Source organism: Dipteris shenzhenensis, chromosome 13, assembly GCF_047967505.1.
Source record: "Dipteris shenzhenensis isolate YYH24624 ecotype China chromosome 13, Dip_SZ_1.0, whole genome shotgun sequence".
NCBI lineage: Eukaryota > Viridiplantae > Streptophyta > Polypodiopsida > Gleicheniales > Dipteridaceae > Dipteris > Dipteris shenzhenensis.
This window is the reverse complement of record NC_141608.1, coordinates 43677839-43691010: the sequence shown is the minus strand read 5'-3', so window position 1 is coordinate 43691010 and position 13172 is coordinate 43677839. Positions and strand designations below refer to the sequence as shown.

The 13172-nt window shown below is 40.4% G+C and overlaps 1 protein-coding gene across 1 annotated transcript; it reads left to right on the top strand.

Annotated features, from left to right (window-relative positions):
• Positions 1-6263: 6263 nt before the first annotated feature.
• LOC147895443 (uncharacterized) lies at positions 6264-9726 on the top strand. Its single transcript, XM_087383373.1, has 3 exons — positions 6264-6931; positions 7064-7460; positions 7751-9726. Exons 1-3 carry the CDS (start codon positions 6751-6753, stop codon positions 9318-9320), a joined length of 2148 nt encoding a protein of 715 aa, XP_087239499.1. The 5' UTR covers positions 6264-6750; the 3' UTR covers positions 9321-9726.
• The last annotated feature ends 3446 nt before the right edge of the window (positions 9727-13172 follow it).

The following is a 13172-nucleotide window of genomic DNA, read 5'->3' as shown; positions in this document are numbered from 1 at the left end:
CTGTTACCATACTCCAATAATAATGAGGGTACTTAGGAAGAATTCAAATTGAAACACCTTTTCTCCTTTAAGTAATTATACTTACCTCCAAAAATACCCACATAGAGTGAGTAAATCAAGGACTCCAAGGATCCATGTGTCAATCATCCTAGTATAGGGAACTCAAACATTCAAACATTATAAAAAATTTCAAGCCCAAGAATTAAGGAATCGTCCCATATATCTTTTGCTGCTAGGATTTCCTAATTATTTGAAGTATATTATGTGGAGAAATTCTAAGTGCATCAAGGCCTAGCAACCGAGGGAAGGTGTTTTGATCCAAAGAAATGCTCATGTAAGAAATGCAACACAATGTAAAAAACATTGCTAGCAATTTCTATTCTGTTTTGATCCAAAGAAATGCTCATAAAATACAAATAGGGAAAGAACATCCTAAATGTAAATGAATATAATGACATTAAACAGACATTTTCTTGTGCAATCTCACACCAAGCAAATGTGTAGTGTCGACCAGTTCTAACAGGAAATTCACGTTACATAGAGGCTACGTAGAATGTGAGCGTGACAGACTTGATAGTTGAAATATGTCTCTTTGAGTAGCATTTTCCATTTTCTTACACTCTCAATATAAACTTGAAACAATGGCTTAATGTGGCTCTTCGTGAACGTGCGCAGAGAGTGTTGCCACACAGGTTCCACTTAAGAAGAGATCTGTAAAGTAGGCCGTGATGACCTGTGAAGTCTCGTAGTGTATAATTGTGACACAGCGCAATTACTGATAGCACGCGTAGCTACAAATTATAAGAAGCCAAGAGTATATCTATATGTAAGAGATCAACCTTGTGGTTGGGCAAAATGATCATGAGGGCAAGCTTCAACAAAGTGAAGGGCTCTGAGGTGGAACCCAGGACAGACCATAGTGTACAGAATATATGTTCTAGGGAAATCTAGGATTATATATGTTCTAAGGTGGAACCTAGGATAGGGCAATTGATTAGGTGTGCTCGTCTGCAGCCTACAAAGAGATTTGCCTCCACTTTTAATATAACTCTAGAGAACAAGGCTACTATTTAAGCTCTTAAGGCAAAGGGGAGGGGGAGCAAGTCAAAGTTTGCAAGTTAATAGAGTATCCAAGATGGAGTTTTTAGCTGTTGTATTCCTTGCTCATGAGACTGAGGGGACTAACATCTTTACGTACCCCACTCAACCAACTCCACTCGTACAGTTCTACGCAAGGAGTATCGAGACTTTCTGGTCCTAGCAGACGTGAGAAGTATTCGTACGAAGTTTATGGAAGTAAAGCACTGAATAAGGGCACCTGATATCGCATGGGGTGATCTTCTGAACCGGTCGTGAGCGCTTTATATCTTCCGTTCCAAAATAGCCAAATAGAGACACCCTTTGAGGTATAACGCTGCATACAATTGCAAGAGTATCACATATGGATTGGCAATAGTAGTAACAAAGATGCTCATGTCGAGTGGAGGCACAAAACTCGCCTCATCGGAGGAAGTGGTCATTAGTTGAGAAGGAAGAAGATGAGAGGGAAGGAGAGGCCAATGGTTCGGCTAGCAGAGTGAAGAGCTCCTAGAATTTCTCTCAAGGCAAAAGAAGGGGGAAAGGAAATCGGCACGTGGTCACTTCCTTCACCATCCCCAAGTACCAATTTTTGACCCACCAAAACTGTAGGGTGAGATGTACTCTCCAATGCCTTTAAAACTTAGTACTTCTCCATTTCAGGCCATTATGAATGATGTATGGTACAATACATTCCTGACAACCATTTGTAATTGCCAGGTCTTTGGAAGAAGTCCAATATCTTCTGTCTCAATTAAAATCATCAATCCATTACTACCTCAAGGAGGTCTTCAAGATAGGTGAAGGCATGATCTTCAAGGTAGGTCCTTCCATTACCATTCCTCACAAAGGCTGCCATCACACAATTATAGGACTCTAATAATTATCCTTGTAATTATTATAGTATAATTATTTTATATAACGTATTTTATATATAATATATAACATATTATACAATGTATATATATAATATATACCATATAACAATATGATATAATATTGTACACACACACACACACACACACCCTTCGAGATGCTTGTGATATTGGAGGTATCAACATTTGGATAACCCATGCATACATTACTGGCTTTGACCCCGTGTCACTGAATGAAATACCTATTGACTTCTTATATGCTCTAGGGAGATTAGGCATATTATATTAAACCCCTCAGATTATTTATTGACCAACTATGCGGTCCCATGGTCATGGGAACCCTTTTATACTTTGAAAATTTCAAAGTATGGGTAGTCCATGGAAGCATGTGGTCATATTAAAATCCTTATGGAAGTATATGAGTTATTGGAGCACTCCTCTTATATATCATATACCATATACTGTATTATAAATTATATTAAACATCAAATAATATATTATATATAATAATATTACATTATATAAAATAATATATATTAAATTATAATATCTAATGTAATATAATATTTTATATATATAGTATAATATTTAATATATGTAATATATTATTTTTTTAATCATATAACACACCACATCATCTCTGTGCAAGTTGCATTGTGCTACCCCATGTCATCACGTCATGCCACATCAACATGTCTGTGCTATGCCATCCCACATCATCGGGTTTTCATCACGTTATCTCCTCGCCAGTCTATGTTGCGCGGCCCTTGTATTGGGACATCATCAACCTACACCGGGGAGAGCTTGGTCCTAGTGCCTCATTTGATGTGCTCTACGTGGGCCATGTGTCTTCCCCTACATTGCGCCTTGTGTCACACGCTCTGTGCTACACTATGCCGCACCTCATTTTTTGTGCTTTGCACATGCCATGTGTTCGCTTGGATGTCCCCGCACGTCGTCTGTCTTGTTGCATGTCTATGCCTAATCTCACCACGTGTCATTATCCTGCACACTCCTCCAAACCTCCGGCTACCTCCTCCGAACCTCCTGCGAAACTCCCTCTTGCTCTTGCCAAACCTCTAGAATTGCTCCACGTCGAAACCTCTCCTTAAAGAATAGAGTAGAAGTAGAAGAGTAGATAACCCCTTTCAAAATTATAACCCTTCAATATATTGACTCTATAGCTATGTGCTTGAAACAAGTGTGAGTCCGTTGAGATCACACCACATTAGGGCCGCCTCATATATTTTAGAATGCTATTTATATGTGTTTATGGTATTGTGAATTAATTCTCCCTTCTTTGCCAAACAAAATATTAGACAATATTCAGAATGAATTAGGTTATCTAGTATATTTGGAAAAGAATGAGCAAGTTCTTTTTCAAAAAGGTCTCCTTCATGGAAATATAAAATGTGTAGATAAAATAAGCCTCTTAAAATCTCATACAGTTAGAAACTTTTCTAATTTCTTGGCTTCTTAGCATCACATCAACTATACTATGATAAATATGCATTCTAGGGGCACTGAAAAAAATAAATCAATACTCCTTTTTTGGGTCCATTTTATTTCATGGCAAGTTTCAAAGCATAATGCATTTAAAAATATAAGCGCCCTTTTTACACTTTGATAATATATAAGAAAATGGATATTTTGTCCCTTTTTCTTGCTATTTAAGAATTGATTCATAAAATCGAAGCTAACTTGGAGTCATAAGAGAAGTAATGGTTATTTTTTTGAAGCACAATCACATTTGCCTCCTATTTTTGCTAGGCTCACTTTATTGTGTTTAACCTTCTTTGCATTATCTCTTGTGCTTACTATTCCCAACCTTGTAAATATTGAGGTATACACATTAAGACATGCTTGAGCCTTGACACTAAAATGGCCTTCAATGATCTATAAGCAAGAGTTCAATTAGGGTAATATGTCATCGATTTTTTTAATATTTTTTTAAATATGTCATGATTAGGCCATATATGGAGCCTTTCCATGAACGTTTTCACCCTAGTGGACTATTTCATATCCCATAATTTACATGTGTCTTCAACCATTTTTACTCGAACATTGATAAAGACATATATGTATCCTTTCCACATACGTTGTTGGCAATTCGTGATGTTAATGTGGGACGTTAAATTGCTAATGGTTTCATGGTATGATTGGTTCCAGTAGTCTCTTTTTGCTATGGATTTCCTTAAAGAAAATGGTACAACCAATAAAAAACACTATTCTATCATCTATGATGATATTCACATCTTTAAATATACTCAAAGCATGATACTCTTGTGTCCTCACAACAAATAAAGTGTGTAAAAATAACATATTTTTAGATGAGGAAGGACTGGGGCATGGTCATTATAGTGTATTCAAATACTAGTAGCATGGAAGTATTTCTATCTTACTCATTATATGAGTACAATGACGGTCGAGATTTTACAATGATCATTTCTAGCTCGAGATCCCCAAAGTCTCCAAAGTTGTGGAATCCTAGAATTGTATGTAAACTTTTAGACCTAACCACAAATTATTGCTTTCTGTCATAAGATTTTGCAATGTCCTTTTCACGTCCTTTTTCATGTTAGTAGAAAAAAGAAAAGTTGATCAAATCAATGCAACAACTTGCATGGCAAAATTGAGGGGTGTGTCGAGAAATGTAGTGGATAAGAGATGAAGTAGTCATTATGGTAGGATGTATTAGTCAAAGGGCCTTGGGGCACTACAAGCATGCTACATTAGAAAGAGAGAGAGAGAGAGAGAGAGAGAGAGAGATGTCTCCACCAAGGAGACCCTAAGCATTTCTACAACAAGGATTGATTGCAAATGGGGTGAAGGTAGTGCATGATATTGGGGGGCCTTAACCCATGACAAAAACATGGAGGCACATGTAATATCCAATGGACTAAGGGAAGGGGAGTGACAATGGATTGTATAGACACAAGGTCAAGGGATTAAGACAGTGGTAAAGTTTGGTCAAGAACTTTGGGTAAGAAGTTATGTAAGTGTGATGAGTTGATAGGCAAATGTTTTCTATCTAGCTGTTCAGTTGCATTGCAACCTTTTAACAAGAAGGCATGCTAGTCAAATCTAGGGAGCGTGAGTGTATGTGGTTAGTTAGGGAAGGGGGTTGCATCAATAAGGATAAGTAGTTGCATCAATAAGGGGAAGTATGAATGGAGATGGAAGAAGGAGGACATGAAAAGAAAGGGGGGGGAGATGAAGGGTCAATGTTGTGGTGTGGTGACAAGACAGGTGATGGGAAAGGAGAAGGGCGTGGGGTCCAGGGGTTACGTGGACCATTTGTCTTAGAGTGGAAGGGCATGATTCCTCTCTAGAGGGAGTGTGGAGTGTGTATGTCTGAAGAGGGTTAACGTATGACTGATTCTTTTATGAAAGGGGGGCCATCTGGGGGAGAAAAATACAAGGTTCCCTTGGATTATTCCAAGCTTTGTTATTGTTTTTGCAGCCCCTTTTGTCTTCTTTCCCATCATCATCTTCTCCTTCATGAACTTCAAGGACAATAAGGTTTAAATTTGGCTACAAGCCATGCCATCGAAGATTTAGGTTTTTCACCTTGAGATTGGATAATAGACAGGGATGTTAATTCAATGATGTTACCCAACCTTTGACTAAGTAGTACACATAGCCCAACCTTTGAAAAGTAGTTGTGCTTGGTTGAGTTATTGCTATTCATGCCAATATTTCTATATGGAAGGATGTACAACCCGGTATGCAGGTAGGCATAGAATAGCAGGTCGAATCTGAAGTTTTGCACTGCCAGAATTCTCGGTTGGACATGGAGCAAACGTCCTGAATCTGTGCAATTTAAGGGGTGCCGACATTCCCATGTGCATAATGGCGAGGGTATGATGTTGCTGATGAGAATGCAAATAGGATGAGATTGACCATGAGCAAAGATGAGAGATAGATACATACATAGATAGATAGATAGAGAGAGAGAGAGAGAGAGAGAGAGTGCGTGTGTGTGTGTGCGCGCGCATGTGGGGATGGGACGATGAAAGCAAGAGGAGGAGGGAGCCATGCTTTCGGAATCGGTGGACGCGAGGGTACATCTCTTCCGAACGGCACACCTTCGAAAATGCACCAGAGGGGTGGAGGTTCAGGAGGGGGATGCAGGAGGGGTGGCGACCGAGGTGAGAGGTGCGACGAGGAGCGAAACCACGAGGAACCGAACCAGGCAAGGGGTGTGGTGGGAACTCAACCAGGCAAGATGTGTGGGAACTCAACCAGGGTAACGCAATGGTAAAAGACTACAGTCTACAACAACAACAACAACTCTCGTCTTCTTCTCTTTGTCTTCTTCTTTCATTTGAAAGCTTCTGTTTTTGCTGGCTATGGCGGACCTTAAGCTTCTGCTTCTGCTGCTGGCTATGGCGGACCTTCAGCTCCTTTTTCTTCTTCCTATACAACACCTTCACCTCCCCCTGTCTATGGCTATGGCGCTCCCTCTCCTTCTTCTTCCCCAATCCTAATTCCATCGACCTTCATCTCTTCCATCGCCTGTTCTTGATCCTTCGCCCCTCCCTTCCATTCCTGCACCAATCCAATCCGGCACCAATCGACTCCAGATTGTACCTCGCCCTCACTCTTCGATAATTCAGCCCCGCGGCTGCCGGCTTCCTTGATCCCACGACTCCCGCTTGCTTCTTCCCGCTTTCCCCGGCGCATAGCCAATTGCTTTGTGGAATTGGCTCCCGCATCGCTTTGGATGAGAAGTCGTCCCTCATTGCTCTCCCCGCCTCAGCCGGCTAGCAATTCGGCTACTTGACCGGACGCTCCAATGTCCAATCTCACTTCTCCTTCCGGGGAAGCTAGTGGTTCTTCCGAAAACAGAGGTGACGGCTTTGCGGGACAGGCATCTCAGCATCCCACGAGTAGCGCGACTGCTCCAATGAGTAATAGTTCCGACCAGCAGCAGCAACCGCCGGCGAAACGGAAGAGAAATCTTCCTGGCACGCCAGGTAATATAGATAATGGAATTGCGATAGCATTCTGGATCTCGTAAGTCCGATTCGCTGATAGCCATCTCCATTGAATCGAACAGAGCAAACTGCGTCTAAGTCGTTGATGGATTTTTCTGCCTTCCTGCACAGACCCGGATGCCGAAGTCATAGCCCTCTCTCCAAAAACTCTCATGGCAACAAACAGATTCATCTGTGAGATATGCAACAAAGGTTTCCAACGCGACCAGAACCTGCAGTTACACAGGCGTGGTCACAATTTGCCTTGGAAATTAAGGCAACGCACCAGTAAGGAAATCAGAAAGAGAGTTTACATCTGTCCCGAGCCAACCTGCGTGCATCACGACCCTGCAAGGGCGCTTGGCGATTTGACCGGGATCAAAAAACATTTTTGTCGAAAGCATGGGGAGAAGAAATGGAAATGCGACAAGTGCTCCAAGAGATATGCTGTGCAATCAGACTGGAAGGCGCACCTGAAAAGCTGTGGAACACGGGAATATCGTTGCGACTGTGGAACCGTATTTTCCAGGTTAGATTTTGCATCAAGTTAAACGATCACGACTACTGCAATCAGGTGTCGTGCGGAATCTGAATTGACGTTGTACGCAAGATTTCGCTTCTTTTTCGGTGATACACCTTCCCGCTTTGTATTGTTTGCTGTATTCGGAATGGCACACGCAACAATCTCCGATGTATCCAATCAAGACTTTTACTTGTAGGAAATGAACTCCGTTTTTTGATCAAGATCGTAAGCAAAAAATTTCGACTCCCGTCTCTCTGATTGATTAAGTTTGTGAACCGCTATTGGTTACAAAACAGGAGGGACAGTTTTATCACTCACAGAGCATTTTGTGACGCCTTGGCCGAAGAAAGTGCCCGAGTCACAGCACACAGGCAGGGCGGAAGCCAGGAATCGGAGGGTCCTGAAACTGCACTCAATGGTCAAACAGGGGGACTTTCTATTAGGACACCTTCATCTCCTCATGCAGCTAATTCTCAACTCAGTGGGGGTTTAACCGATGCTCTTACGTCCTCTGAGGTTTCAAAGCCGGATGGCATGCCTAATTTGCCCTCGACGGAAGGTGGAACTGCATCATTATCCTCAAAGTGGGTTCAAGGCAGCAGACTGTCGGATTCATCTGTAGCTGCTACGACTAAAGGTTCTGGATTATCTCTGTGGCTAGGAACTGGCCCAGGACCTGGTCCTCCTGGTGCGTTACAGATGGTGCGGGCAGCAGATTCTGGACCTCCGTTTATGTCTGGTACAAACGAAGTTAGAATTTCTGGAATGACAAATTCTGAAGAGTTCGATGCGATGCATCATCACAAGAAGCTACCCAATGATGTGCTCCCCTCATCTACTAGTGCTATGGGTGTGTTTGCAAATTTGTTCGCTTCAACTAATGGCTACCCAGGATCACAAGGTGTTGGGAAGAATACAGGCAATGATATGCCAGGGATGACAAGTTTTGCTGGGTTGATGAATAATTTGGAGCGAAATGGACGCACCATGTCTGGGTTTGGACTTTCTTCTTCAGCTTTAAGCAGTCTTCGAGGGGGTCCTGGGTCAGGGGGGGGTTCTGTTCTCAATCTTCATCAACATTCAGGAAGTGCTCAAATGTCTGCTACAGCTTTGCTTCAAAAAGCTGCACAAATGGGTGCAACAGCAAGCAATCCATCCTTATTTCGTGGATTTGGACTCGGAGCTGGAGATTCAACCTCCATAGCTGGAGGTGAAACAAGGCATGGCTCACGACAAGAGCAGGGAAGAGCTGGGTTTGCCAATGTGTTTTCCAGTTCCCCTTCTTCATATCCATTGATGAGGCGGTCGGAGGATCTCTCATCAAGCAATCGAGGAGCCCAAAATTCCTTTGGTGCCTCTTTTCTAGGACAGGGGAGATCCAATGAACGTTCCAGCGTTCAGGAGCTTATGAATTCTTTATCAGGAGGAGCTGGATTGTTTGAAAGTGGACTAGGCAACATGCCTTCTTTGTTTGCACCATCTAATGGAGTAAAGGAATACTTGCAGCATACCAATAGCCTCCTCAATCATCATTTGCTGGGGGAGAAAGGGCAAGATTCTCGATTTAGTCGATTGCATGGGAAATCTCACTTTCAAGTAGGAACGTCACAAGCTGGCCTTGGAGTTCCACAGAGAGGTGGAGATGGAAGTGACAGACCAACGCTTGATTTCTTAGGTGTTGGAGGACCTAGCGGGATGGCAGGAGCTACTGCAGGAATGGGGAGAACTCTTTCCCAGAAAGACTTGGCCAGCATCACCTCACTGAATACAGCAATGAAGATGGAACCTTTCAGTTATCAGAGCAACAATCTGCCACCACTAGGAGCAAGAGACCACTCCCCAGGAAAATCCTGGGATAGTTCTTAGAACGGCACCCTGTCAACAAAATGGAAGCGGCTCAATATATTTAGTAGCTGTAATTTTTCTTAGGACATATGCATCGAGACTCGAGTGGGCAGGAGAAAGCAATGTTTTCTTGCTTTCTGTTTTGCTTATTTGGACAATGGGCAACATGGGAAGGGCTAAGTCCTATTAAAACAGTTTGGAAGAGAAAAGGGTGTAGATGATAAGGCTCATGCTCACTGTATTTTTACATCATTAGAGATTCCACCCCTTGCTTGCAGATTTTGTCAGGTGAGCTAGTTATGACAAGGTTAGGGCTAGAATGGTAGTCTCACTGCAGTAGCATCTGTTCAGTGTATATTCTCCACCGTGTGACCAGCCCTCAAATGTACCGATTCTACAGTCGAAAGCTGAAAATTGATTTTCTGCCTTCATGTTTTCAAGTATCCGTTAGCGTGTCTTTTGTGAAGGTTCTCAATGTTGTGATTCTCCTAAGAACGTTCACATGTTATCCATGTTTAAGATCTTGTAGTTGAGTTTGGTGCATGTAATTACCACCAAGAAATTATAAATTTCCACAAGGGTAGAATTGCATCTCAAGCCACTAGAATGGCAAACCAGATAAGAGGCATGACACTAGTTAAATCGTAAAATCCTTATGCACATTCACTTTGCAACTTGATCAAGTTTGAGAGCTTGCCTATTTTTCAAGCTACTGCATTACATAGGATTATTTGTCAAGTGGGCTAGCTTATGTTCCTAGCAACTTGTGTCACACAAAATAGTCTTAAGTAGTAGCCTTTAGTATGAAGTCGTCTCCATTGATTTTATTCATCTAGGTAGCTTGTACATTTGCATTTGTTGTTGCCATAGCTTATTCTTTTGTAGTTGACCCTATGGACATTTATGTCACATGTTCCAAATCTAGATGGAGCAAAGCAAGGAATGTGCCTGATGTTTCCAAAGACTGCCTATTGTCATGGATTCAATATGGCTTGGACATATGTAAGGCGATGCTATCATTACTAGTTTTTGTTAAGCTCATTACAAAAAGGTTAGTTCTTGTACCACAACATTCATGATCATTACATTCCATCTTGTACTACTTTTTGTTAAGCTCATTACAAAAAGATTAGTTGTACTACAACATTCATGATCATTACATCGTTTTCTCATGACATCTCCAATGTACTACCATATGAGATACATTATATTTATGATGTCAAATACTAGGTTGGCATCACATCATAACTTTGCATGTAAACGTATCTATGCAACTCTCTTTGACTGTTTTAGTGATACCATATAATATGAGTTACAAGAATCTTGCTATGTATGACATCCTTTTCAAACCCCCTACCTATTAAAATAGCTTCTAGACCATTTTTACAGAACTCCATTGCCATCCGCCAAAATATTTCATTGCAAAAAATATTTATGCAAGGCAATGCTTTTAGATTATGAGAATGTGGAGTCCAAGTTCCTCCTCAACAACTTACAAGACCAAATACTACGTTTGCTAGTTGAATAAGCAACAAGATTTTCCTAGCAAAAGTAGAGATTTTGAAGTCTTCTTTTTCTCTACAATGATATAGTGTACTCATGGAACTATCCTTCTCAAATAGCTTTTTAATTTTGTTGGAGATGTGTAATCCTAGAGTGGATTTTTTAGCCATCCATGTATAGTAAAATACAAGGTCGAGAGCCTTAGGTAGAGTTTGATCTTGTCTTTCGGTTCCATCTCGCAGCCACCTAAAGCTTCAGAATTGGGTATAATAGAAGGATTGGGTATAATAGAAGGATTAGCTAGGCAAAGCAAGAAACAAGGGGAATGAAAGAAGTCAGCCGGGAATCGAATCGCTGGAATTAAATAATCGAATCACAGGAACCATCTCCCGAAACCCTTCCAACCCTCTCTTTTCAATATCGCAATCTTCGATCACAGGCAAGCACCATAAAGCTTTTATCCCTATTAGCTAGGAGGTCCGTGTGCTGACGGATCTCCAGCTTTTCCATCTCTATCTTCTCTATTTTTTCCATCTCTTTCCATCTCTATCTCTATCTCTATCTATGGTCGGTTGCTTTTCTTTGACTGGCCTTCCATCGAAAAGCCACCATAAAGCTTCCTCTTCCTCCTCCCCGTTGACTCCACCGTCGCTCCTTCCCTTTCCTTAGTCGTCCTATATAGATTTAAGAAGCTTTATAATGTTATGGGATTTTGAGCCTATCATAATCAAATACAAATTTATATGAACAACTATATAAAGATCAATGTTACCCTAAGGAAATGTGTAGGTAGAGCACATATGATTATACAATCCACACAAAAGTGCTCTACAAATGTACATTAATTATTGATATGTATACATGGTTGCTTATAGTTGTGTCCCTTTCATGCCTTTTGCACTATACTAGTAACATATATGCGCATACGATGCAATTCATATATCTTCAATATGCCATCGTCAATTGCATTTGGTAAGTGGGGGATGGGAAGGAAAGGAATGAAGACTTACCAATGTTGAGGGATTTTGTAATGCCAATCAACCTCATACTTTAGAAAGGCTATTCACAAGACCCTATAAGAAGTAAAACATCCACATAAAGAATGATGACAACTGTTTGACTCTTGTTTTAGAATATGCATAAGATAGTTATGTTGATATTGTATTAAAACTATGAGTTCAGGGCTTGAATGAGTTCTGGCATTTCATTGTCTATGTGCCTATTTTCATCTATGAAGTGGTTTTAGGAACTTGCAATTCGTTTTCCCTGTCTCTTCCTTGGACTTCATATCCTTCTGGGTCGTCCACATGCAAGTACCCTCAAGGACCTATAGATGTCATATCCATTTGCTATTAAACTATAATGTGTTATAATAACAATGATTGTCTCAACTGTGGTAATTTTACCTATTGAGGTCAAACTTTCATAATAACAATGATTGTCTCAACTGTGGTAATTTCACCTATTGAGGCCAAACTTCGATAATAAGAGTAACGCATGTCTAAGCACACTTTGTTACAATATTGCATGTGCCTATCAACTTTCCATTTGGAGTGAGTTTCACTTTGTAGAGCAATTCATAAACAATGCTAATCTCCTGTGTGGGCAAATCTTCTTGGTGATAATAAATGTTGCTATTAGTTTAAAATGAATAAATAACCTAGCAAATATCTCTTCATATGAGACATATCTAGAGTTCATTCTATATAATCTCATTGTATAAAGTACTGCCTTTGGAAGGGTAATAAGAATAAGTGGATTAGATGTCTTTAGTTGAATTTTTTGTAATCTAACCTCCACCACTAACCTTGCATCCCATAGACAAACAATAGATAATTAATGAATGTTTAAGCGTAGTTTCTACAAATATTTCCTTGTGCCTATCAACTGTGTTCTACCAATATTGCCTTCTACCTATCAACTTCCCCATTTGGAATGAGTTTCACTTTGTAGATCCATTTGCAAACAATGCCATTCTTTTGTGTTGGAAAATCTTCTTGGCAATTACGAAGGTTGTTTAAAAAAAAAAACACTGCAAATATCTCATCCAAAAAAAAATGTAAATGTTGTTTTTATTTCACAAAGAATAAAATAACTTAGCAAATATCTTTTCATATGAAAATATCTAGATTCAATTCTATATATAATTTCAATTTATGAAGTGCCACCGTTTGAAGGGTAATAAGTGGACTAGATGTCTATAGTTGACTTTGCTCTAGTCTAACTTCCACTAGTCAAGCCCTTTAAATTGTCCCATTCTCGCATCAAAATAGTTTACGAAAGAACAACCATGCTAGCCATCATAATCCTACATACCACAGAGAAACAATAGTTAACTAAGCAATCGGTGACTTTTTAGGAATTTTCACA